Here is a 26,455-nt window from a genome sequence, read left to right on the forward strand (position 1 = left end):
AGAGATCCCCCAGTACCAAAGGAAAGGAAATGGGAAATGTCCCCATGCCAGCCTGGGAGGGCAAGGGGCCAGTGGCATGGGATATGTGAAGGCAGCACCACCGGCACCCCAGGCTCAGCGTCAGGCAGTGGGGTGGCTGGGGGCTGATAGTGGGAACCTGCCCTGGGGTGACACGTGGGGCTCTGCCAGCAGCCGAACGACCCGTATGACCAGCAGTGAAGCCATGGACACCTTGGGGCAGTACAAGATCACAGTGTGGGAGGAGGAGAACTTCCAGGGCAAGCGCTGCGAATTCCTCATGGAGTGCCCCAGCATCATGGAGCGCGGCTTCCGCAAGATCCGCTCCATCAAGGTGGAGTCTGGCCCGTAAGTGCCCCGCCAGCCCCGCGGCCCCTTGGTACACCCCACTCCAGAAAACCCACTGCTCCCAGGGGACTGTTGGGAGCTGCCAGGGAGCCAGAACACCCAAATTCCTGCTCAGCTATAACACAGCCTCATCATGCGACCTTCCTTCTTGTGGTCCTTGTGTTTTCCCATCTGCTAGTCAGGCAGACCCTACCAAGCCAAGGCACAGGTTGGAGGCAATGATGTGGCTCTGGGGAGATGGGTCCCACTTCCAAAAGGGACATTTGCTGCTAGCAAGGACCCCAACATCTGTGACAGACCCATAACCTGCCAGGGTGTCTCTGTCCCCTGCCCAGGAAGGAGAAGCTGATCCCTGACTGATCTTGGGCACTGTGTCACATCCCTGAGGGTTTTCCTCCTCTTCCCTCCAGCTGGGTAGGCTTCGAGTACCCTGAGTACCAGGGACAGCAGTTTATCCTGGAGAAGGGTGACTATCCCCGGTGGGAGGCCTGGAGCGGGAACAGTGGCTACCGGACCGAGCACCTCCTCTCCTTCCGGCCTGTCAAATGCGCAGTGAGTTACTGGGACACAACAGAGGGAGGGCTTAAGGCAGGCAGAGCCCCCTCCAGGCAGCCCAGCATGGAGGTGATGAGAGACAGGCTGGAGGATGACTTACATGGGGCATGGGATGGAGGGGTCAGGTGTACACAGATGTACATGTGAAGGGGACGAGTAGCTGCACCCACCAGCTCCCACCTCCCTGCAAAGATCCTGGGATGCTTTTTAGGTCTAAAATTTAGCCTGAACCACAATTTCAGCTCCAGCTTTGTGCTTTGGAGAGCTACCTCCCAAACTGGGGTTGCAAGGCCTTGTCTCCCAGCCCTGATTCCCGGGGATGGGATGAACAGAGAGGAGCTGGCAGGACCGCAGGGATGCTCGGGGCGCAGGGTCCGACCCCCTCCCGCCCAAGGTACCTGAGGCGTGGCCAGGCAGACGCGGCTCTATCGCTCCATCTGCAGAGACACTGGTGCTCGCAGCAGCGGCACGTCTGCGCCTCCGAGAGGGGGGTCCCCCCCCAACTTTTAATAATCACCAGGCAGATATGTTCAGGCTTTAATAAAGGGGATGCGATAAGATCACTCCTTACTGGCAGGACTGCTCCTCGGTGCAGATAGATGCATGTGGGGGCTGGGCACGGGGGACAGTGCTGCATCACTCAGTGTCCCAGCCATTAACCCCTCCGTGTCCAGCGCCCAGAAAGGCCCCACAGAGCTGAGGGGACATCTCTCAGCATCCTGTGCCCGATCCTTCCTGCAGCCTTGGGGAGTGTGATGATTCTGAGGGCTGCAGTCTGTGTGGGTCCAGAGGTTGTAGCCACCAACTCTCACTGACAGCTGTGCATTGGGACCACAGGGACGTGAGAGCAGCATCCTTGGGCAGTTCTGGGGTGTCACAGTGAGGGTGTGCCAGGTTGAAGGACATCCCCATGATTGCACCAAAGCTGGTCATGATCTCAGGCCTCTCAAAGTGTCTTGGTATGTGTCACACTGATGCCACATCTCCTATCCCTGGGCAAGCCAACCCATTCCTGCTGACCTCCAGCTCTCTCTCTTCACAGAACCACAATGACAGCAAAGTCATCCTCTACGAGGCTGAGAACTTCCAGGGTCACAAGTTTGAGCTGAGTGATGACTATCCCTCACTGCAGGCCATGGGCTGGGGCAACAAGGAGGTGGCATCCATCAAAGTGAACGCCGGAGCGTGAGTGCATCAGTGGGGTGGGGACTGAGGGGTGCCAAGAGCAGAGGTTCAGCAAGCACCTCCCTCCAGCATGTGGAAAGGGGACCCCCTCAAAAAAGGGATGCCTTTGTGCTACTTTTTTCTTGAAAATACAAGCCATTGGGTATTTTCTGTCCCTCTCCCCTCAAGGCAAGCAGAAGGATGGGATGGGATGGGATGGGATGGGATGGGATGGGATGGGATGGGATGGGATGGGATGGGATGGGATGGGATGGGATGGGATGGGATGACTGGCTTGGGGCTCTGAGCCAATAGTCTGCCTGCAGGTGGGTGGCATACCAGTACCCAGGATACAGGGGCTACCAGTACGTGCTGGAGCGGGACAGACAGAACGGCGAGTTCAAGAAGTACAATGAATACAGCAGCCAGGCCCACACCAACCAGATCCAATCCATCCGCCGCGTCCAGCACTGAACAGGGGCAGGGCTGTGTGCCCTGCAGCCTCCAGGCTGCTGTGCAATAGACCTCTATCCGGTAGCAAATAAAGGCATTTGTCAAAAAAAGAGTGCTCCTGCCTCTGCTCTGCTCCTCAGGGGGCTGCCATGCTGGGAGGATCCTCTGTGGGGTGGAAGGTGAGGTTTTCCCCTTCCCCAGGCAGCTTTGGGCTCAAGGCCAGCTCCACCCTGGGCTGAGCTCTCTGCACCCCACCTCTTGTCCATGCAGTTCCACTGCTGTGATGCTCTGGCTAGGAAAATGGGAACTTACTGGGCAAAGAAAGGGTTGGGGGTGGGAGGGGACATCCCAGGACACATTCCCAGGTTGTGCCCTGGGAAGAGATATCCAGCAGGGTAGTGCCCTGGGTTCTCCTCCCAGGATCAATGCAAGGGAAATCGATTGCTACAAAGTCTGTGCCCTTCCTCTGCACCCCTCTGAAAGAGAGAAGGGGGTCCCTGCCTTCTGTGGGCCTAGGAAGAAGAAAGAACACAAGGGGTCATCTGGGGCAGGACAAGACACTGACAAAAAAATGGGGCAGTCACAGTTGTGAAAGGTTTGGGGGAACTGGCACAGAGGGGCTGAGGGGGAAGGTGAGTTGTGCAGGGGTCAGGGGAAGGAGGTCTGAGGGTAGCGTTCCACAGGTGGTAGGGGGCTTGGCTTGGTGCTTGCCGGTGTGTGTGTCCTCCCCCAGCCTTGCCACGCCAGCATATCCGTGCCAGTATCCGGCTCCGGGACACCGGCAGCCCCACCCAGCCTCCTCCTCCTCCGGCACCCTTTCCCAGCCTCCTCCTCCTCTTCCATCCGGCTCCAGCAGACTGAACCCTCCTGGGGTGCAGGCTTCCCACCCCGAGGTGCTCCCTGCACCCAGGACATTGCTTCCTCCTCCTCTCCTCCCACTTGTCTTCTATCCTGCTCTGGCACTCCAAAGCTGTCGTGGGGCACAGACTTTTGGTCCTGAGGTGATCCCCACACCCAGGACATGGATACATGGTGGAACTGTTCTGGGTTCCCTGATGCCCACTCTGTTAAAAGTGTTAAAAGCGTGCTTGGCCCTGAGACAGGGAGTGTCCCAGAAGGGTGCTGGGAGATTTGGTAGGGGGTCAGTCTGTGCACACCCCTCACAGTAGTGTGCAGATACTCCAGCCCTGGTGTGTGTGTCAGCATGTGCATGAGTGTATGTGAGCTGCACACGACTGAGCACTCAAGTGTATCCCTGCATGCCCTCTCCCCCTTTACTCTCCCTCCAGCCCCAGTGTTACTGTGCAGAAGAACCAGCACCTTTATATCCCAATCCCACGCGGCATCCCGGCTGCAGGGTGCCCCCAGCCCTCCCCCGTCTCCTCTGTGTCCCCACTGGCCCCACCCCGCCCCGGCCCCACGGCCTCTCCCCCAGCACAAACACATTCCGGCACACCTGGCCAGGTGCAGCCAGCCCAGGGCCACGTCAGCTCTGCTCCGCTCCACAACGCCGGCTCACAGGTGAAGCTTTCCCGGGCACCTGCACATAGGGCTGTGACAGGGGGTAGGGGTGGGCTGTGGAGGTAATTTAAAAGTCTGGGGTCCTCTAGTGCTCCACCTGGGGTGGGAGGAGAGCTCTGGAGTGGGGGGTGGGGGGCAGACTGCCTCTTGCAGCCGGGAGGGACCTGCAGCTGCTTCCAGCTGGGTGTTTCATATGTCAGGGCTCTGTCCCTAGTAGCCCCACAGACCTGAAACCTCATCTCCTAGATCCCCCTCAGACCCCATAGCCCAGTCCCTTGTTTCCCCATGGACGTGGGTCCCTGTTTCCTGGCTTTCTCATACACCCTGCCTTCCTCATCCTCTGGGTCTGCCCCAGCTCCCCCACGTCCCAGCTCCGCCATGAACCTCGGGTCACACCACTCAGGTCCCCAAAGCTCCACAGGACACAGGGCTTGCCAGCTCTTAAGATCTGACACTTCCTGCCCTTCTGCACACCTCTGACCTCAGATCATTCAAAGACCCCAGTCCCCTCATATCCCATTTTAAGCCCCCCACTCACAGGGTTTTCCAGGGACTCAGGCATCTCCATCCCCAGTGCCCTCCAAAGCACCCTCTTCTCCAGCTCCTGCAGCCCTAAACCTATTTTTCAGCCTGATCCCTACTGCACTCCTGCCCCCTCCCCACCCTGGGCTGATGCAATGTCTGTTAGCCCAGACCCCCCCTCCACACCCTCCACCATGCAGGTTTTCTGGAGTATCATGGTCACCCAGGCTGCTGGAAGAGGACAGGATGGTGGGTCTGGCACACTCCCCACCTCACCCTGCAGTCTCCAGGGCTTGTTTTCCGTTGCCTGTGGTTTGTTTCAGTGACTCAGGCAGCGAAAGCAAGTCTGGGAGGCTGTGGAGCCACTGCTGTGAGAGCTGCACTTTGGGGGGCTGGGGAAGAGAGAGATGAAGGGAGCAGCCCAGGCTGCCGGGCTGTACAGAGCTGGACACACCACTGAGAAGTTCAGTGGAGCTCAGGGGGCAAGTTAGGGGAAGACAAACTTTTTAAGGGCTGTTACATCTGAAGAGGATTGGTGGGGAATTGCTGGGGGAATACCATGGTCTCTGCTCATGTCTCCCCTTGCCATCTGCTCTTTGCCCGTGATGGAGATGGGCAGCAGAGGGGGAGCACCTGGGGCGGAGGTGGAGCTCAGTAACCAAGGAACCCCTGTTTCCTAAACACTTTGGACACCCCCTGACAAGAGGAGACACCAGATCTGTTGGCCTGTGCCACCCCGACTGAGGATCACTCCCCTTGGGCTGCAGCTTTTTATGCAGGGCAGGCACATTTTGGCTGCAGTATGAATAATAACAGTGAGTCTGGCATGGCCATATCCTGATTTCCATCAAATTCATGTCTTGCAATGATCACTTTCCAGAAAGGCAGCTAAATCCAGCATAAGAACTCATCCTTTTGCCAGACATCAATGAAACACTACAGGAGAAGTTGTGAGCCTGGCTGTACAGTGTTTGACTCATGGAGTAGAACTGGTGACAGCTGTTGGCATATTGCCTGGCTGCCTCAAGCTGTGGGATCCTGTGGAGTGTCCACTCCTGACCTGGGGGACAGAGACTCTGACAGCATCCCACAACTGCATAGCAGCTGAAGCCATGGGTGACAGGGAAACACCTGGCCAGATGGGTTTTTGGAGCTGGTATCACCTTTCTCCATTATTAGTTTCTCTACAAAATGTCCTCCTGTCTTCAGAATGTACCCAGCACAGCCCAGGACAAGCAGATGAAGATGAGGCCATCCTGGTTTGTGTGGGTGTTGGGGGTTATCCGGCTTCTACAGATCTTAATAAAGATGTGCAACAGGTTGGGACAAGGCTCAGTGCTGTGAGATGGTCACAGGCTTAACTGTCCCTGGGGCAGGGACTATTCAGAAGGGCACAGAGGAGCCAGGGAGCTGGCAGAGCTGTGGTATGACCTGGTGCCACCAACTGCTGGAGATGCACTTACCCACCCCAAAACTGGGCACTGCAAAGGAACCCCATGACCATTGTCCTGGAGGTGGAGGGACCTGGCAGAGACTCACCTGGGCCACCCCAGGGCTCTGTGAAGGCCAAGGAGAGCCCAGGACTGGAGCTGGGGAAGGGGCAGGCACAGACCCCACGGCCAGCAGCACTGTGGCCCGGAGAGCCGGACGCCAGGGGACAGTGCCGTGCTGATGCCGATGCGGTGCAGGGAGATGCGGGGTCCGAGGAAATGCTGCCCCGCGGCGAGCCAGGAAGCGAGATGCTGGTGGGAGGCCGGGCCCGGGCAGTCTCCAGGCAGTTGTCCGAGCCCGCTCCCAACTGGGATGTCAGCGCCGTGTTTGCGAAGAGTTAAGGAGGCGGAAGAGGCAGGAAGCGGCCCGAACCGCTCTCCATAGAAACCCGCGGCCGTGATTAAAGTCTGATGCGGGCCCGATAGCGGGGGGAGGGAGGGGGGGGCAGCGCCCGCTTTAATTACAGCGGAGGAAATTGCTGGAGCCGGGGCCCCAGCCCCTGCGAGTTGCCTGGAAACTCCCTCCTCCCCCGCCTCCCCCGGCCCCTGCCCGTCCCCTGCCCGTCCCGCTGCCATTTATTCGCCATCAGCTGCTCCCTGATAAAGTGGAATAATAATAATAATAATAGGGGCAGGAATATTAAAACATGCAGCCCGCGGGCCGCCCCCACAGCTGCCATGAGACACGGCACCGGAGCGGTGCCACTGCTGCTCAACATGTACCTGCCAGGTACGGGCGGATCCCTCGGCCGCTGCCCCGCCGCAGCGCCGTGCGCCGCACAGCACCCGGCCCCTGCCCGCCCTGTCCCGCTGAGGCCCTGGGGCTCTCCTCTGCCCCATCTCCTTCCAGCGCCCACCCTGTTATCCCCTCTCCCTCTGTCCATTCTGTCTTCCTGCCTTCCAGCACCCCAACCGTCCCTTCCTTCTTCCTTACAGCTGTCCTCACAGCTTCCCACACCCGCACACTCATCTTCTCATCCTTCATCCACCCACCGTCACCCTGTCCTTCTATCTTTTCATCCACCCTTCTTTTCTTCCAACCCATCTTTCCACCCACCCACCCACCCTTCCCCTGTGCTTCCATCCATCCTTCCACCCCACCCACTTGTCCCTGCATCCCCCTTTCCATCCCTGCTACCAACCAACCCCTCTATCTACCCAACGTCCCTTCCATCAGCCTGTTTTCTCATCATCTTATCCATTACCTGCCCTTCCATCCATCGATCTTTCACACTTTCTTTCCTCCATCTACCCACTCACCATCGTCTCTTCTGTACTTCCATCCGTTCACCCATTTCCTTCTTTCCTTCCTTCTATCCATCTATCCATTTATCCCTCATTTTCACAGCGGTCCACTCCCCAAATGCCGACAGACATCCTCGCTTCCACCCGCCGCTCCTGTCACCCATCCTGCCACCCACCCGCCTCCTCTCCCTCTCCCCCTGTCCCACAGCTCTCTCCCTCATTCCCTCTCTCCTCTCTACCCCAGCCCACGGGATCTTCTATTCCTATTTAAAAGCTTCCCCGGCTGGGTCGGAAATCGGATTTCCTTTTTCCTGGACGCGTTTCCTGGCTTCGCCGCAGCGGCGGGGCAGGCGAGGGGGAGCGGCCGGGGGCTGCGGGGACGCTGCCCGCGGGTGGGCGCTGGGGGGTCGCGGTCCCGCCTGGCTCCAGCCCTCCCTCCACCCCACCCGCGCCCCCTTTTTCCCCCAGATCCTGTCGGGGAAACTTTGTTCAAAGACGGGAAGAGCCAGGCGTGGGGGTCTCTCAGCCCCGGCGTGCAGAAAGGTAAGAGCACCGCTGCCCCTTCTCCTGGACAGGCCCCGCTCCCCTCGGCCGGCACGGAGCGGGGACACGGGGCACTCGCATTCTCTCCCGCCCAGCAGCCACCGGAGACCCTTTCCCGTCCTTTGCCGGGCACTGCCCATGCAGGACACGGGCACCGCGGAACCCCCGTTCCCGCTGCTGCGAGTGCCTCGGGCTGGGAGCATCCTGCCGCCGGTTCCCACGGGGACAGCGGCCAGCCCCGACGGTCGGAAGCTCCCGTCCCCTGGCATCAGAAGGGAGCGGGGCACTCATCCCCCCGAGCCCTGCAGCGGGGAGAGACCGGCTCCTAACTCCGGTCTGCCAGGAGCTCCGGGACATCCGACGGGGAGGGAGCTGCCAGCCATCCCGGGAGTGGGGCGGGATAATCCGGGCTCGGGAGATCCGTTCCTGCGAGTGGAAGAGGAGAGTTGAGACATCATTTGTGAGGGAGCTGCCAGTGAAGTGCTGGGTCTCGGACAGGGCTGGGAAGGGATGGGTTCCCGGGAACCGGAGCCATCCATCTGGAATAACCTGAGCAGGGGTCACGGGCATCGGCCAGGGAGCAGCCTGGAGCCTGCCTGGGAGTGCAGCAGCACGGCGTCGCGGGGCCAGCACTACAGTGTTTGGGCCGTGTAGCTTGCCTGTTTGCTAGGAGGCAGGGACCAGGGGTGCTCTGAGCAGGAAAAATGGAGCCCTGGTTTAGTGGTGGGAGTGAAAGAAAAGATGGAACTGGAGGAACCTTTTTGCCTCTGCACTGCAGGCTCTGCCCAGCCATGCTCTAAACAATGTGCCACAGTGAGAAGAATCTTTTTGGATGCCTGGATGTTTCTTTAGGGAGCTCTCAGGTGCATTATCATGGCACCCTGCGGCAGGCAGGATTGAGCCTCACCACCCCACCCAGATGTACCCCCTAACACCACCCTGACCCCCTTGCATGGGGTGGAACACCCATGGGTGGGAATCAGCTGGAGGCAAGGGTAAGCTGGGGTGACGGAGAAGAGGCAAGGGCTGCAGATGCACCCTAGGGAGGAGAGATCCCCCACATTGGTCCCAGGACGGGGAACCAGGAAATACACCTTGGAAAGACCTGGGCTCAGCTGCCTGGATCAGGATGTCTGAGCAGGTTTCGGTGGAATGGGGATGGATGAGGAATGGCTGTTCCCTGCTTCTTCTAGAGCAAGATACAGGGAGCACAGATAAAATAGATGGGTCTAAACCAAGCAGAACAAGGTGGGGGTTTTGTGGGAAATGTAGCAGAGCTGTAGGACTTCTTGCTGTTGAGGTCATGGGTGCTAAGCCTCTGTATAGGATCCAAGCACCTTTAGACGAAATAATGGTAGAAGAGCAGAGGGATAACTGCAAAGGCACATCTTCTGCTCTGGAAATAGACTACGCTGCAAGGACTGGAATCAAGAGCAGGGATGTGCAAGGGATGCTGCTCAGAGGAGGTAGAGTGGGGTGTCTGGGTAAGTGCAGGGCTGCTCTGCAGGGTGGCCAAGTCCCAGCAGTAGGGCTCCTCCTTGCTCAAAGGTCCAGATTCCCTCTCCTCTCGTGATCTCTGGCCAGACTCAATGGAGCATGTCCTTGTGCCTCACTAGGGGCATGTCGAGGTGTGCCAGGCTCTGGTGTGTGCACAGCCTGGCAGAGGGGCTTCACAGGTACCCACCAAGGATTCTCCTCAGTGCATGCTGCAAATGCAAATGCCATGTCTCAGGGAGGACATTTTTCCTCCAGAAATAAGGAACATCATTGATGGCTGATTCAAAGCCACAGTAGGTCATGCTATGTCCTTGTCTCTTCCTCCCCTACACCTAGCTGTGTCTCCCTGTGTTGTAGTTCAGATCAGCATTGCACCCTGTGAGCTGACTGTGGAGACATCTGTGCAAGGCACAGTGTCCCTAGAGCAGGGGCTGTGCTGCGAGACCAGCCCAGTTTCAAGCAGACATGGCAGTGGGGAATATTTGTGCTGGGATAGATCTGGGTTCTGCCAAGATATGTCCTTCTTGGGGCTGCCAATAAAAGAAAAAGGCCACATCCTCCCATGAAAACAAATAAGCAGGTATTCATCTTCAGTGGTGTGTGAATGTGGGTGGGAGGGATGGGGAGATTCTGGATCCAGACCCACTGCAACCTGTGTTGACCTCTGAGCGTACCTACTCCATCCCAAGGTGCAAGGGCATCTTATCCTCATATCTGGGGTGTAGGATGGGGTTGGGATGTTGCAGAGGAGACAAAATCTTGCTACCATCTTATGTGTCTCTAAAGCAGGGAAGATGCAATGGGGTGCAGCCAAAACCTGGGTGGGGGAGAGGGTAACAAAACAGTGGGTCAAGGGGATTGGGGCACATCTGCCCCTCACCTTGTGCCCTGGGAGGGAGCTTTAACCTCTCTGGGGCCCGGCCTTGCAGGGAGTGGGCAGATCCAGCTGTGGCAGTTCTTGCTGGAGCTGCTTTCGGACCGGGCCAACCTGAACTGCATCGCCTGGGAAGGCACCAACGGGGAGTTCAAGCTGATCGACCCTGACGAGGTGGCGCGGCGCTGGGGGGAGCGGAAGAGCAAACCCAACATGAATTATGACAAGCTGAGCCGGGCACTGCGCTACTACTACGACAAGAACATCATGACCAAGGTCCACGGCAAGCGCTACGCCTACAAGTTCGACTTCCACGGGCTGGCCCAGGTGTGCCAGCCAACCACCCCTGATCACACTCTCTACAAATTTCAGGGCAACCTGACACCACTGCCCTTCTCAGGCATCTCCAAACTCAACCTCATGACCTCGGGAGTGACACCAGCTGGCTTCTCCTACTGGCCTGGCTCCAGCCCATCCCTCTACCCTGGGCACAGTCTTCAGCCCTCAGCCTCGTTCAGTGCCATGGCAGCCTCCCACCTCAACAATATGAACAACCATTACCATTAGAGGCTCACCTGTGCCAAGTGAATGCTCCATGTCCCTGGCAGCATGGGGCTGTGGATTTGGGAAGCTCAGTGGGGAGGGATGGGGGATGGGATTGTGCCCTGCTCTCACTTGCTCCCTTTTAGGTTTGATGTGGTGTGGGGGATGGGGGGTGCTTTCAGGATAGCTGAGTTGGTTCTCTGATGTGGGTGTCTGGAGGAGGGAAGCCATCTAAATTTAAGATGAGGAAGTATCCATGAGCCTGGGAACAGATGTGGATACCTAAAGCAGGGTGTGAATGGAAGGGAAAACCATGGGCCCCTCTCCTGGCAGGGACATCTCCCCACCTTTCCTTTGCAACACGCTGCCCACACCATGAATGTCCTTAGCTCTGCCTCCAGCCTGTGCCTGCCCTCCCCATTCCCTGCAGAGAGGAGTCAGGAGCTGGGGCCCCAGGGCAGCTGTGTCTATGAAAGAGGGTCCCACTGAGAAGGGACAAGGAAAGGGGACCTTCCTTGACTACTTGGTCCCCTCACCTTTGTCTCCAAAGGGTTCCTTTCCTCCAGCCCTCCTATACCTGCTGCCTGAAGGCAGCTTCCTTCAGACCTCAGGAGATGCCTTGGTCTGGAGAGCAGATGCTTTCTATGGGTTCACTCATGCCCAGGGCAGGGCTCTGGGGTTGGAGGTGCCAGGGACAAGTGTGGGGCTCACTGCCAGTCCTCAGGGCAAGGCCAGAGCCTGGAGGCAGCATAGCCTGGTGTCTGAAAATCTGCCCTCTCCCCAGTGCCCAAGGATCACACCACAGGCAGACCCTGACACCCTGCACATAAGCCTGTGTTCTGCTCATCACTTCCAAGACTGATGTTCCAGTTTTATTCCAGTTTTAGCCCCTCATGTGCAAGGTTTGGTGGGACACCCTCCACAAGTGGGAAAATCCCCAGGGACAAGGCAGTGTGGGTGGTGGAGCAGAGGAAGGGATGACAGCAGGACTGAGAACCCCAGGCATCAAGGGGCAGCCCTGAGTCTCTCCCCTTGGGTTCAAGGAGCTGCCCCCATCCTCTGGAGCAGGACTTTGGCCCCGTGGATGCAGAAGAGCTGGGCATGCTGAGCTCTGCACTGGCTGGGGGGAGGGATTGTTCTTCAATAAAACAGAGAGGTGCTGTGACCTGTGTCCTCTCCTGTCTGAAGCAAGCTGGCAAGAGGGGGAACCACTCAACAAATCCTCTCCCATCTGAGCCAGAACACCTTCAGGGCTGGGGTGGGAAGGGGCTGGCTGCATCATATTTTTCCAGCCATCATCTCTGGTTCTTACAATCCCCAAGAGATAGGACAGAGCTGGAAACCTACTTGAGACACCCCTGCAGGGGCTGTTCTCAGGCTCCCAGGCTTGCAACAGGGATCAAACTGGCTGTGTAGGGGGAGTCATGGAACTACCCAGCCCACGGAAAGGAGTGGTCCCCCTCCCCTCCACCTCCTCTCCCTTCACACCCCAGATCACAGCAGTTCCCAGATCTGGGGGGTCCATGCTGCCCCTTCTGCATCCCTCCAAGGTCTGGTCACTCTCATAACCTTGGTGGCATCTGCTCCAATGCATCCTTACTGACCTAATCAGCTTAAGGGAGTGGGATCTGATGTCAGTGTGTCCTCTGGGAGGGCTCAGGCTGTGAAGTGGGGCTGATGCTGCTAGCAGAGAGCCCATGAGAGTGAAGGGAGTTGCAGGGACTGGGAGGGGGCTATCCCTACCTCCAGGGTTTCTCAGTGTTGCACAGACTGGTTTCCAGAGACGGCAGGAGGTGAAGTGAGGGGGAAAAGGGTAGGTACCCCCAAGCAACCAAAGCCAAGATAGGCTGGAGACACCCCCCGGCCTCACGTTTCACTTTGCAAGGACAAAATGGAGGAAATGGCCACAAGTGGCTCCCTCTGAGACGAGGCAGAGAGCTCTGCCCTGGCCGGGGGAGCCTGCTTCAGGGCTTAGGTAACTGCATGACGCAGGGCAGGACACGGATTAAGGGATGTGGGTCACTAGTAGCTCCTCCCTTCCCCCCTTTGCCCGTCCCTCTGCCAGTGTCTGCACCAGGGAAGCCCAGGTGAATCCAGCCCCACCTCGCGAGAGACCTTGCAACCCGGATCTCTGATGGATCGGAGGCGGGACAAGCTAGGGAAAAGGGAGACTTACCTTTTTGGGAGAGGGAGGACCGCCTCCCACACGCAGTGCAACAGGCTGCAGCGGGCGGGTGGCTTCGCTGTGCTCTGAGCTCTCCTGGCACAGTCCCACCGCTCTGTCCCCAGGGTGCAGCGCCGAAAGCCGGGCACCAGTCCCGCACTCCCCAGGGACGGCAGCCGGGGAGGGAGCGGGGGGTGGGTGGGACACCCGTGCGGTGCTGCACCAGCCATGCTCTTGCCTGCCTGAGGATGCAGCCGGTGTCACCATGGCAACTCGGGATGCTCCCATCCCCAGGCCCCGCTGGGAGCCACCTCCCCTCGCGACATGTTGAGCTTATCGAAGGGCTAAACAGAGGACCGCCTTCACCCAGCCCAGCCTCCCCCCTCCCCAGAGCCCAGTTTGACCCAGTCCACCGGCAGTGCTGCTTTCTGCAGGCTTTCTTCAGTCACCAAAACCACCGGCTGGGAGCAGACTGCAGCAAAATCCTGCCAATGGGCAAGCAGGGCCGAGCCCAGCACAGCTCCCCGTGGAACATCATCCATGGCCCTGAGCAGGGGTGCCCAGCCCTGGGGCAGATTCGGGAGCACCGTCTCTGGCAGTGGGGTGCACCAGCTGGTGGGGAGCCTATTTTATGTGGCTGACAGCTGCACTCAGTGCACCCGTGGGCTTTCAACCTACCTGTGGGGAGTCCCTGAGTGCCCTGTGTAGGGTGAGATGGGAAATACAGTCCCAAAGGGCTCCAGCCTGTGCTGGGAAGACTGAGGGAGCAGGGCAGGCCTGGCAGCTTCTTCTGCTGCCCTGTGATTAAAGGAAGAAGGATTAAAAAAAAAAACAAAAACAAAAACAAAAACAAAAACAAAAAAAAAAAAAAAAAAAAAAAAAAAAAAAAAAAACCACAAATGTATCTGGCTTTACTCAGCTGACAAAAGGGCTGCCCTGATGCCCTGACCATGGCCTCTTGCCAGCATGACAAGGGGGACCCCTCCAACTTCTCCAAAATCTCCCAGCTCCCCTAAAATGGATCAGAGGAGGAATGGATTAGTCCCTCGCCTATTTTAGTTCCCATTTCTCATACTGGGAAGAGTCTTTGCAGTACAGCCAGGCCATGTCTGTCCTGGGGGACACAGTCTGCCTTCCTGCCCACTCCTGCACCCTCCCCATCTCTCCCAATTCCCACCTATTTCCTTCTCTCCTCATCCCAGCTGCACTAGCTCCTCAGCCCCCTACCCCCAAGCTGCTGACTCACATCCTCTCTCCAGACACCACCTTCTTTTGGCCTGGCTCCCTGCAAAGTGCTTCGTGACTTAGTGTGGCTCAGCCAGAGCCTGCAGGTGCAGGCAGGCAGGCTCCAAAACCCCGTGTGAAGTCTCTCCAAGGAAGCAATGGTGATGCTTCCAAAAGGTACTTTCTCCCTTAGCAATGTGCTGAGGGCTGGAGCTGTACTGCCATCATAAACCCAAACCTTGTCCCTGCTGCACCAGCTGGTGCCCATCAGGGGCAGCCAGGGAGTGTGTCCTGGTGCCACTTCTGCCCAGCTGTACACTGAGACCTTGGTGTGGACTTTGCTGAGAGCAGGAGCTGAGTACCAGGAGGACTGGATTAATGCGCTAATGCCAGATTATGCTCTAATGCAGGACTTCTGATGAGGGAGCAGTCCCTGTTCCAGCCCGGGGGATACTCACTCCCTGGGGCAGACTCCCCACATCTGCCCTGGGTCACAGCTTGGTTCTGCCTGGGTGTCCCCTAAGGAGCAAAGTCTTCAGAAGTGACAAAGAACTGTGAGACAGGCAGGGGACACCACACAGGAGGGAAATCTCCATGCTCAGTTCTCAATCAGCTGGAGGTAATGACCCAGACTATGTAGCCCAGGCCTTCTGCTTTGCCAGGCTCTGTGACAGGAGGATTAACCATCACAGCAGGGCTCCAAGGTAGCCAGTTCCCCTTCCTCATCTGCCCCAGCTTCCTGGCACAGAGCTGTCCCCAGTCTGCACTCCTTATTCCCAAACACATCAGCCAGGCAAGACCACAGGTCGTGCTTTGGCTACAGCGCGAGTCAAAGGGTTTGTCATCCCACCTCCCTCAGTCTCATGCCTGCCACTGGGTCACCCTAGGCACAGGCAGAACTCTTGCAGGTTTTCACCCAACCTGGATGTGTCTTCCATCAGATGAGACAATGTGGCAGCATCCTGCCCTATCTGAGTACAAATATCTCATCAGCCAATTTAGTCTGGGACCTGTCATCCTCTCTGCCATTTGCTGCCATCTTCCCAGGTAATTTTTCCCGTGTGCTCCCCCACAGGCAGCCCATTAGCAGCTGTGACTGAAGTGCCATGGAGCAGGGAGGCAACCAGAAACCTACACCCACAAGGCATCCCCATTTCAACAGAGCAGCAACAGCCCAAAGCTGCAATGAAGCCAGTGTTTGAGCAGCTCCCACAGAAGCAGAAGAGAGACCTCCCACTTCCATCTGCCTCAAAGAACATGTTCTCCATCATCCTTGCAGGCAAATGAGGAAAGGCTTGCACAGAAAGCTGGGACAAGGCAGGTCCTTCACCAGCCATGCAGGTGGCATCATCCAGAACATTTCCCCCCCATGAAGCATCTCCAAGTCTTTTTGAGGGATGATGACAACTCTTAATAGCAAAAGCACAGCTTCCCTGCTGTTGGTCTGACAGGAAGAGGCATGGCTTTCCAGGCTGGCTGCTCCAGCTGCCTGTCATCTCTGTGCCCCAGTGCCATGGCCAGCTCATCCAGCCCATGGGGTTTGCTCCACAGACAGAGCAGTCAGGCAAGGAAAGTACCATAGAGCTTTTTCTAAGACTCCGGGTAGAAACTCCCTTTTTCATGTGCGACCATGCATCCTTGGAATCCACTGCCACCCCGGGTGCATCTAAGAGCTCCATGCACCTTTGGAAAGGAAGATAAGGGTGCTTTGGCCTGAGAAGAGACCTCCCTGGGGCAGGAGAGGCTGAACCTGCTGCATGTTGCAGTGCCCACCTCTGCTGCTGCAATGTAGAGCAGATAGGGCACCCACTGTGAGGCATGGGAAGGAGATGTATTGCTGGTAGAGGAATTTCAAACTAGGAGAGTGCTGGGATCCCTCATCTGGATCTCTGTGGTGACTGATCACTGATTTGGCCCTGTTGCTCTACCTCCAAGTCCCAAACCTGAATCCTCCAATCCTTGCAACCCCACACACTGCTGGACCCTGTGGCTGGCAGCACAGGGGACTGCCCAGCCCCTCCTGAGTAGGTCTCAGTCCCTCACTGTTCCTCAGGGAGCACTGGTGGCTTCAGGGGTCACAAGTGTGGAGACAAGCTCTATTCATTCCCCTTGCTGCTGTTCAATAGCTAGCCCTTGAATCCAGACCATCAATCATGCAGCAGCACAGGAGTCTGGCATGTCAAATCACGTTTAAAAAAGGTGGTTTTTAACCTTTTTTAAAAAGCTCCCTAGCCTATCTGAGATTCTCACCCTCAGTACCCAGCCCTGCTGGTGTTGCCTCACATGTCTCCTTTGCCCTGGGGGGAGCAGAAAGCTCCCAGACAAGGTAAGATTAGTGCTCCCCCTGCCTTGCTCCCCCCAGCAGCTCTACAAGGTCCTCTGAGGGAGGGAAAACCAGACATGTCTCCCTCCCTCCCTCCAGTAAGGCTCTGGCTGAGCCACTGATGCATATTTAAATGCATGGGAGCATCTAAGCTCCTCTCTCATTCCTTGACATTTCCAGAGACTCCAAGCTGTCTTCAATTACCAGTCTGCAATTAGCTCTTCCTAAATCCCCCAGTGAGGCCTAGGACTCTTAATCAATGAAACACAAGGGAGGAGGGGAAGGACATGGCCTCACTGCAGCTGGAAGCATTTCAAAAGGCTGGGGCTTGAAGCTGGAATAACCCCGTGAGTGTCTCTAAGGAGATCTGTAGGGTGGGAAAATCCTCCAGTGCTGGGAGGTTGTTCAGCTCTGGGGAGGAGCCTCCATAAAGCCCTGCAACTTGGAATAAAGATCACTGGACAAACACCATAGCTCAGGGTGGAAATAGCTGGTACCAATGGTTCAGGTGTTACCCTGTGATGCAGCACACCACCTTGCTGTATTCATCTCACTGTGCCTCAGTTTCCCTCTCTGCAAAACACTGATACAGGAGAGCCAGGGCTCTCCCAGCAGCCCCATAGGAGCTATAAGGCTCCAATTCCACCAGTTGAAGCCAAAGTTACCTTTTTTATGACAAGATGTGGATGTGGCCGAAGTCGAGGTGGGTTGCAAATGCCCTGTGGCCCAGACAAGGTCACATGAATGTCAGTCTAAAGCAGGGACAAGAGCATCCATCAGGAGAGGGAGGATGGGAGCAGCATCAGTCTTGTTGGGTTTACACAGCCATGGAAAAGCCTTGCACAGCACCCTGCCAGGTCAGCCCCCGTCATAGGGACATCTGTGCTGTCTTCCTGGCAGCACAGCTTTGCTTGAATGAGCCAGATTGGGCCTAATTAGCAGCTCTGCTGATGCACACAAAGGTAGAGAGAATCCAGCTTACCCTCCATGACCTGCAGAGCCAGCACAGCTCTTCCCAGCAGAGGCGAGCCCGAATGCCTGGCTCAGAGGGGCTGTGAAGCACTGGATGCAGACCCCAACCAGAGAGCATGTGCAGAAGCTTCTGCTAAAGAAGTCCTGGCAAATTCAGTACCCTGAAGCATAGCAACCAGTTTTAAAAAAGGCAAAGCTTTCCCATTCTCCACCCCTCTCCCTGGAGGTCTGCAGAAGCACAGGGCTGGTAACAAGGATAGCAGCACAACTCCCACAGCCTGCTGCTGCCAGGAAAAGGGAGCCCAGCCCTGCAGAACAGAGGTAGGAAGGAACAAGGTGAGGGAGGGCATAGGAAAAATAAAAAATAAAAAAAAATTTAAAAAAAAAAAAAAAAAAGAAAAAAAAAGAAAAAAAGAAAAAAAAAAAAAAAAACACCAAAACAACAACAACAAAAAATGGAGGTGACATGAACTGTGGCATCCTGTTTAAATTCAGTGTGGCAGACAGGCATCAGGAATTTCCAGATGGAATGGAGGAGGCCAGAAGAGCTCACAAGGGTCCAAGAGACTCAGGTGGACCAGGACTGGCCTTGGGCACAAAGAGGGGTGAAAATTTGACCCCCAGCTCACACTAGGGAGTAAAACCCCCTTTGGGAACCAGGGCCCTCCCATCCCTCTTGGGGAGGAGTGGGTCATGACCAGGAGCTTGGGGTGCTACCCCAATTGCCCTTGCACCCCACAGCCCAGCAAGTCCAGGAGCCACCACCAGGCCCATCCAGGCCACCTCTTTATTCTCCAGTGAAGCAAAGCAAGAGGAGAGGAGAGCCCCCCCTCCCATAGCAGACCCCCTCTGTATGGGCACCCTAGGCCTCCTCTGGCACAGACCCCTCTTCCCGCAGCAAGCCAAGGGGGAGGCATCGCCCCCTGTTTCGGGGAGCACACCGGGGGGGGAATTACCGGCGGGGAGAGGCGTGGGCGCCCCCCCAGGGGCTCGAACAAAGGGGTTTGCGGGCGGCTCCCGCGGGGTCAGGGGAAGAGTCGCCCATGCTGGGGGGTTCATACACCACACGTGGGCGGGGGGTGGTGGGGAAAGGCATCGCCCACAACACAGAACCCCCCCCCCAGCCTTGCCCGCAATCCCCTCCTTTGTCTGCTCAGGCGCGGCAGCTCCAGCACCACGGACAGCACCAGGAGCGCTGCGGAGCTGCGGGGCGGCCCTGCCCGCGCCGGGGGACTCGTTCACATGCACCCTCTACCTGGGGCACCCGCCACACCCCAAAATACCCACCCTCCCCAAGCCCTCCTGCCCCCAGCCCCCACATCCATTTTTTCACCCCTTTTTTCTAGAGAAAACGCATCCAGGAGCCTCCGCTCCTCCGCAGCCTCCCCCTCCCCCCCGTGGCGAAGGTGGGAGGGACCTCACTCCCCCTCCCCGGTCTTCACCGCCGCCTCGGTGCTCCGGAGCGCAGCCCCCAGCCGGGGTCGGAGGCGGGGGAGGAGGGCAGCCGGATCCGGAGCAAGGAGGGTCCAAGCGGCGTCTCCGTGGAACTGACGGCCGGGGAAGGGGGAAGGCGAGGAGGATGCGGGGGCAGGGGGTGGAATCCGACAGTCCTTCGCCTCCCCCGCCCCTCGGTGCGCGGCCCCTTCCGCCCCCGGCGCCGGAGGCCTGGTACCTCCCTAACGGTCCAGGCTGATCGTCCAGTGCTTGGACCCGTCTCCGCCCTCGCCCTCGCTCTTGAGGTCCTGGAAGAGTTGCGTGAAGTAGTGCGGGTCCGCGTTGATTCGCAGCATCTTGGCGCTGAGGCGCTGGATGATGCCCAGGCAGCGCTCCCAGAAGCGCCCCTTGTCTCCCTCCACCAGGAAGGGCTTGAGCGGGTAGGAGATCTCGTTGCCCATGTAGGAGTAGGCGAGATAGAGGCAGGTGAGGAAGGCGGCCTGCAGCTCGGCCTGGCTCCCGATGTCTTCGCCCCGCAGCGCTTCCCGGCACAGCAGGTAGACGAACACCAGGTTGGCCGGGGTGATGAAGCCCTGGTCCTGCCAGCCCTGCAGCAGCAGAGAGCGGTCCACGCTGCGAAACCACGAGATGAGTTCGCCGGGGCTCAGCTCCTTCAGGCGGTAGCAGCGGCGGCACACGAAGTCCCCCAGGCAGCGGAGCAGCTCCCCGGTGGACGCCTGCACCACCACGCGGCGCGGAGACCCCGGGGGGCGGCTGCTGGCCGGCGGCGGCGGCGGCGGTGGCTTTCCCCCTCCGGAGCCCGGGTGCAGCTCCTGCGGCGCCGAGGGCACCGTGGGCACCGGCACGGCCAGCGGGCCCTGCTTGGCGCCGTCGGCCGGCCCTACCACCGACTTGCGCAAGTTCTCGCGGTTGCGCTGCACCACCAGCGGGTCGGGCTGGCCCGGGGCCCCCCCCGGGGCCCCTCCGCTGGGCTTCGGCGTCACCTTCTTGGTGCTCTTCTTCTTCTTGGCCGAGACGGCCACCAGCCGCTTCCAGGTCAGCGCCGAGATGAGCACGCCGGGGCGCTTCAGCCGGCTCTCGCCCTTGCCCGGCACCCTTCCCGACGCCTTCTCGGCCAGCAGCCCCCCGCCGCCGCCGCCCTTGCCCGAGGAGGCGGCGGGGGAGAGGGAGAGCACCGTGCCCATGCTAACGCCGAGCGGGACGGGCGTGCGGGGGCCGGGGCGCCGGCACCGCCCATATGAGGCCGGGAGCTGCGGGGGAGGCGGCCCGCACCGGGGCCGCGGTGCCCGAAGATGCTCCGCCGCGCCCGCTCTGGGCTCCGCGCCCGCCGCTGCAGCCAGCCGGGGCCCCGCCGCTCTCCGCCTCCCCGCCCGCAGCCAATCGCCGCCGCACGGGCTCCCGGTGCGCCCGCCCTCGCCGAGGGTGGCGGGGGGGGGGGAGCGCGGCGCGGCTTTGCCCGGCGGCCGCCGCCCCGGCGTGACCTTCACCGATGGGGCTCCTTCGGTGCTGCGACCCGCGATGCCGTCACAGCCCCCGAACCCTTTGTGTGGGGATGTGGTGGGGAGCCCAGAGGACGGGGGACATGAGGAGGGTCTAGGGAGGGCTTCTGAATGCGGCTGCTCTTGCCAAGTACTGCTCCCTTTTCTTACCCACAAGGGGAGGGATAAACCTCCCCAGACAAGCAGAGCCCCCTGGCCAGTGGCGCTGGGGGTACACGGTGAGGAATAAAAGCCTTTGAAAATGCTAGAGGAAAGGCTGAGGAGGCATGAGGGTCAAGAAGAATGGGTGCTCAGAGGGCAGCTGGAGAAGGCTTGGGGTGGGTGCAAGGCTGGCTGTGACTCGGAGACCAACGTGAAAGGTTTAGGCTTGGCAGCTGAGCCTCATCTCTCCTGAGAACCAGCCCAGCCCTGGGCACGGCTCCACTGGGAGTCAGAAGGTGCCACGGGGGAGCACTCCCATGGTCCTTCACCCACCCTGCCCCTTCCCGCTCAGCTGTGGAAGGGAGATTTACCACCAGCCTCACAGTCACCAGCATCAGGCTGAAGTCAGGGACCTTGGAGAAACAGGACAAGACCACCTCCATGTTCCCAAGACAAGACCATCCAGCTCTGCTGCCCAAAGCTCCCAGACCCATAGGGAAGGAGGGGAGGGAAGAGATGCTGCAATTCTGCATCATTGCAAATGGTGTGCAATAAACCAGCCATGTGCATGAGCATAGATGCTGCTTCTCCCTCTATGGATCAGAGCACGCCATAGATGTTGCTGCCTCTCTGCTCCATGCAGGAATATCCCCCTTGTATTTCTCCTGAGCTGCAGCCCTGATTTCTACAATGAGTGCCAGGCATCCATTAAGAACAAAATGTCCCAATTGCAGGGGCTGCTCCCACAAGTGAAGCACTGGGAGAGGCAGCTGGAAAAGGTTTCAGGGAAAATGTCTCAAGGATGCATTTTGATACAGCATTTTATGTGTGAAATGAACACATGTCGTTGCCAGGATGTAGCTGCTGCCGGATGGATCCAGGCTAACAGGCGGTAATGAATTATCAACTGGGAGGAGCTAAACCAGCCCACCCTCTCCCCTCCCCACTTCCACTGCACTGCTGATGCTGGAGGTGTTTGCAAAGAAAGCGCAGACTCGGAGCCATGTTTCAGACTTCTAGACTGGTCTCCCGATGCTTGGGGCTGACTTGCCCCTCTGGGAGCAGGGGAGAGCCTATGCTGTCTGGGCCACGGCAGGGATGGAGAGCAAAGTCTCATTCCCACATATCCTGCACTGTGGCCAGCTGCCATCCCTGCAGCGACATCTGCAAAGAACAGGCACGTGTGCACAGAGACCCTCAGGTGCACAGGTTTGCTTTGGGAGTGGCCAGAACCAAAGTGGGTCTTGGCCAGCATTACCTACTCAAGGCCAGCTTAGGCTGGGCTGAAGTCACCATAAGGATTTGGTAAAGGGGTATAAATACAGAGGAAGAAATTCAGGACAAGGTTCCTGACGACCATTAAGTCAGCACGTTCAGATATACGTAGCTGGTTTCAACCTAGCCAAGAAGATGTAGGAGCCCCAGGGAGGGGAGAGGAAAGAGCTTGTTGTCTTTGCTCTCTTTGCGTGTTTAAGGATTTTCTGGTGTGCACACGTGGTCTCGTCAGAAACCCACAGCTGAATTTTTCAGGTGAGGAAGCAGAGACCTTTCTGTATACTACTTGCTCCTCTTGAAGTGAAATTGCTCTCAGATTGCTTCACACGAAGCCTCCCCCACATTGTGAGCTTTCCCAAAGTGGCTTCCCAGAACTCATTCATAAAGGTTATTCTTATTTGGCAGTGGTGAGTTGGACTTCACAGCAGAGGCCAGAGAGTTCCCCAGCCCTGGCTGGGCTTGTGGTTGCTGCACCACTCTGCTCAGTGTGCATCCCCTACCACTCCCAGGAGGGGACATTTGGCTGAAGCCTCTTTAAAAATCCAGCTCGGGGCTGTTTAGTGATGCAGCTCGAGGCCTCAGCTATGAGCAGCAGAAGAGCTCTAGGGCATTATTCCCTTCTTGCTTGCAGCTTGTGTCTTGATGCAGCAGCAGCTCTGGGGTGAAGGAGGTCAGCAGGCCCATAGTCCTTCTCCAAGGCAGTATTGCTGACAGGGGCAAGAGCTTCCTGCAAGCACTGTGGAATTACCCAAGCCCCACAAGAACAGCAGGATGTTCCTTACGTGGGTAAAGAAGCAGCTTTGCAGCTTACATGGGAGGCAGCTGCACTTCCATGTGAAAGAGAAGGATCTTTTCCCCTCTTTTTAGTTTTATTCTTCAGACTCAAGCCCTGAGGCTGGTAGGCAATGATACAGCCCAAGCTACATCCTTGAGACCATGTCTTCTTGGCCTCTTTCTTGGTCAGCTGGTAGGGAAAGGTACAAAGCAGGAGGGAAGGGCAGCATTTCCCTTCCCCAGGGAATTTGGGTTCCCACTTCAGGCAGCAGGAATGACATGCCCCCAGATGACAGGGAGGAATGTGACAGATCTTCAGGCACAGTCAGGCTCAAAGCTCTCAGACTTCTGCCTTTGGCTAAATCTTCAGCTATTGGTGGGGTAGATTTGCAGGGACACTCTTGACATACACGGATCCTCTGTGACTAAGGGTCACTCTAGCAGGGCAACACATACTTCAGTGACCTGCTAGCTCCAACAAAGGGACGCTTTCTTGTCCAAGACCCTAATCTGGGCCATGTAAAGGCATATCCCTGTCCTGAATCAGGGGTGTTCCAGATGGGAAGTTGGAGCACTCAGGTTCCCAGCACGGCTGACTGGCCTCCAGGGATGGAAACAGGTGGGAAGAGAGCAGCACGAGGAGGGAGAAGCTGGGATAAAACCAGTACTGTAGGCAGTACTGTAAAAAGTCTTTGAGAGAGGTAGCACTGATCTGCAGGATCCACACAGTTCCCTGCAGGTGCCTGATAGTTTCTTGCTTTGCCTCTCCTGGCCTGAGCCTCCGCCACATAGAGCTGTTTAGCTCTGTCTGCCTAGTTCAGGTGGGAATGTGGGGGCAGCTCAGGTGAGCTCGTGCTAACTGTCACATCCTCTCCAAACTGTCTCTACCATGATGTTCCCATGCTGGGGCTCTGGCTCAGAAATGCATAAGCTCTCAGCCTGGGGCAGGGCAGCTCTCCCAGCACCCCTACGACATAAAAGTAATTTTGGAGGGTCCAGGGCCCCCTAGTCAACTTCCAGGCTACTGAGCTATTGGTCATGGGCTTTGTGATGGGTCCTGGCTTAAAGCTGTTGGCACATCCCCTTGCCTGCTCCAGAATGATGAATGAGCATGTGTTTGCTGGCTGGCTAGAGCTGCTCTTTAATAGCTCACTTGCTGTGCTGTGGTCTGTCTGTACTGGCAAAGGCAGGCAGGGAAAGGACTGTCTCCCTGGCAGCAGCTGGCCAGCCAGCTCCTGCACTGCTTTACCTGTGGAGACAAGCTCAGTCTTGGTACATCTCTCAGTGAGCAGATCTGACAGCCCTGATGCTCCCCCTCCCCAGGACTCACAGCAGAGAGTTTCCAGCCAGCCTGTGTTGGGAGCCCGGGGGTTGGAAAGCCTCAGCGGACCTGGCTGACAGGATGTCTGCAGTGCCCAGGGAGGAGAACTGGCTTGTGCTTCTGAGCGCCCCAGCCCAGGCATCTCTCCCTTTTCCATTCCTGATTACCTTCCACCTGTCTCCTGTTCCTGTCACAGCCCTCAAGGGCAGGGGGCTCCGGCTGTGGGTCCACCAAAGCTTACCCCACAATACCTGCTTATTGTGGCTCAGGGTGAGGAGCAGTGCCTACCTACAGTGGCTGGAGGAGCTTGTGCAGTCCCTGCTTCACAGTCGGCCCTGGATTCACACGGTAGAGTGAAGCAGAGCACAGTCAAGTCGAGCAGCCCTGTTGCAGTCCCTGGAGAGAAGCTATTTTTGTCCTGCCATTTGCTGAATGGTGGTGATGGGAATGGCTCAGAGAGCTGGAGAAATGCAGCTTCTCTGGGTGGAAAACATGCAAGGCAGAGGCGGGCTTGAATCCACACGAAAACTCATCTCTGCTTCCTAATCTATGGGCAGAGAGATGGGTGCTAGCACAGGGCTGCTGGTGGGAGATGCAGGCGGTCCTTGCTGACATAGGGGTGAGGATGTCGACTGATTGCCACCAAGGCAATGCTTCCAGCCCACATCCCTCACAGGATTGCAGACACTAAAGCCCTTAGGGAAGAAGCTCTAAGCGCTGAGTGGAACAGGAAGGAATAACTGGGAAGTACCAAGTATCGCCATGGGCTGCTTAAATGCCTCCCAGCACATCTGTAAGGTCTGTGGCAGGAGAAAATCCACACAGCCGCAGGGTGATGGAGGTTGATGAAAGGCTAATTATCCTCCCTGCAACCAATCCAGGCTCCATCAGGAGACCCTCTGCCAGCCCAGCGCGGGGCGGTGACGGTGCTCTCTGCGCTGGAGCCCCGACAGGGTGATGCGGAGCTGGGCGAGCCCGGGCGCGGCGGCGGGGCCGGGTCAGTGCTGCCCTCTCGCGGCTGCCGCCCCCGCAGCTGGCCCAGCCCTGCTCGGGTCCCCTCCCCATCTCCAGGATGTCTCTCCAGCGGCTGTGTCCCTGGCCCGCCACCGTAATTCCTTGCCTCCCTCCGCCCTCTCTGCTGTGGGGATACTGGCTGCCAGGGGCACTGGCATCTCTGTGGGAACATTCCACGGCTCTGAGGGAGAGCGTCTGGTTGCCTGCTTGATGACTGTGATTCCTTCCTGCTATCTGTCACCTGGGAACACCCAGCACCTCCCAGCCCGCCAGAAGCTCGGAGCATCTCTGGGGTCTCCTGGCCATGAGACGGCCGTGGTGAAGGGACAAGGACTCTACTCTGTGCTGGGATGGAAGGGATGCCACAGGGCGCTGTGTGTGCAGAGAATCCTGGGAGAAGAGGCCAAAGGGAAGCATGGGGCAACAAAAGCCTCTGTGCAAATATCCTCCTTGACGGTCAGCAAAGATTCACCCAGGATCATGTAGATGCCGGGTGTTGAGCCCAGGACCCCTGGTTTCTAGGTGAGAGTTGTTCCCACGCCTCCCTGGCTGGCGGGAACTGAACAATCTAGTCCCTCGGGATTGTTTCCATGCAGCAGGCAGGCGGCTGCCTTTATTTAACCTCTCCTGCAGGCACATGGGACACTCAGTACGCAAAGGGCAGGTTGTGGGGGCACCGCTGGCTCTGTACCAGCACTCCTGGTGCTCTCTGCCCAGGCTGCGTGCGTGTGCAGATGCAGCTGCACACTCGCAGCAGCGTGTGCATCCACAGGTCAGTGTTGCCTCAGCATTCCGAAGTGCTGGGGCATTCCAAGCCCTGGGACGAGGCTGCATCCCCTGGCTCTGTTTCCCAATGGTGACTGGGAAGGCAGAGCCATAAGCTCCAGCTCTTGGGGTGCGTTTTCTCCGTGTGGTGGCCAAAGGAACTTGGTGAAACTTGGGCGGGGCTGGCTGTCCACCAGATGGAGCTGCACCCCACGTTTTGATGCTGCTGGGGTGGCCCTGGGCCAGCCCTGGTCTCCTGCTTCTTTTCCCTTCTTTGCCCTCCTGGCAAGGAGGGACCCTGGCTTTCCCCAGCCCTCCAGGTAATGCACACCTGAAGGTGAAGGACAATCATGCACGTCCATGTACATACTCTCTGGTGACAAGTGCTGACCCCCTTTAGCCCCACTTGCCCAGCAGTAATTGCCTGCTTGCAGGCAGGCAGCAGATATTGACAGTCTTTTGGAAACCTTCTCCCCAACAGTGACCCAAGGGGATTTAGGAGATTATCCTCAGTGGTGTTCTGGCCCCACGTTTTTACAGGGATTGGGGCTAACTGCATTCACTGCACAGAGAATGGGGTGAGTCCCATCTCTTGCCAAGCTCTTAATGTAAAGTGGATCTTGCCCATTCTAGTTGTGTGTGGATCCCAAGGATCCCCTAACCCTCCGGAGCTGCTGCTGGCCATGCCATCAGCTCTGCTGTGACCAGTGATGGAGAATTCCTGGCTGTGTGCCCTGTGGCCCTGTGCTCAAGGT

General features: G+C 57.9%; 3 protein-coding genes across 3 annotated transcripts; 2 read left to right on the forward strand and 1 right to left on the reverse strand.

The window, feature by feature from the left end:
• Nucleotides 1-205: 205 nt before the first annotated feature.
• CRYBA2 (crystallin beta A2) lies at nt 206-2,559 on the forward strand (the record flags this gene model as incomplete). The annotated part of the gene is made up of 4 exons (XM_083865670.1): nt 206-366; nt 777-918; nt 1,964-2,106; nt 2,412-2,559. The coding sequence occupies 4 exons, from the start codon at nt 206-208 to the stop codon at nt 2,557-2,559; spliced, it is 594 nt and encodes a 197-aa protein (XP_083721796.1).
• Nucleotides 2,560-6,718: 4,159 nt separating this feature from the next.
• FEV (FEV transcription factor, ETS family member) lies at nt 6,719-11,873 on the forward strand (the record flags this gene model as incomplete). The annotated part of the gene is made up of 3 exons (XM_083864899.1): nt 6,719-6,801; nt 7,561-7,859; nt 10,286-11,873. The coding sequence occupies 3 exons, from the start codon at nt 6,719-6,721 to the stop codon at nt 10,795-10,797; spliced, it is 894 nt and encodes a 297-aa protein (XP_083721025.1). The 3' UTR covers nt 10,798-11,873.
• Nucleotides 11,874-19,017: 7,144 nt separating this feature from the next.
• Nucleotides 19,018-20,095, reverse strand: CDK5R2 (cyclin dependent kinase 5 regulatory subunit 2; the record flags this gene model as incomplete). Its single annotated transcript, XM_083864852.1, has 1 exon — nt 19,018-20,095. The coding sequence occupies one exon, from the start codon at nt 20,093-20,095 to the stop codon at nt 19,133-19,135; it is 963 nt and encodes a 320-aa protein (XP_083720978.1). The 3' UTR covers nt 19,018-19,132.
• Nucleotides 20,096-26,455: the final 6,360 nt, after the last annotated feature.

Source organism: Zosterops lateralis (assembly GCF_965231275.1).
Source record: "Zosterops lateralis genome assembly, chromosome: 7".
Taxonomy (NCBI): Eukaryota; Metazoa; Chordata; class Aves; order Passeriformes; family Zosteropidae; genus Zosterops; species Zosterops lateralis.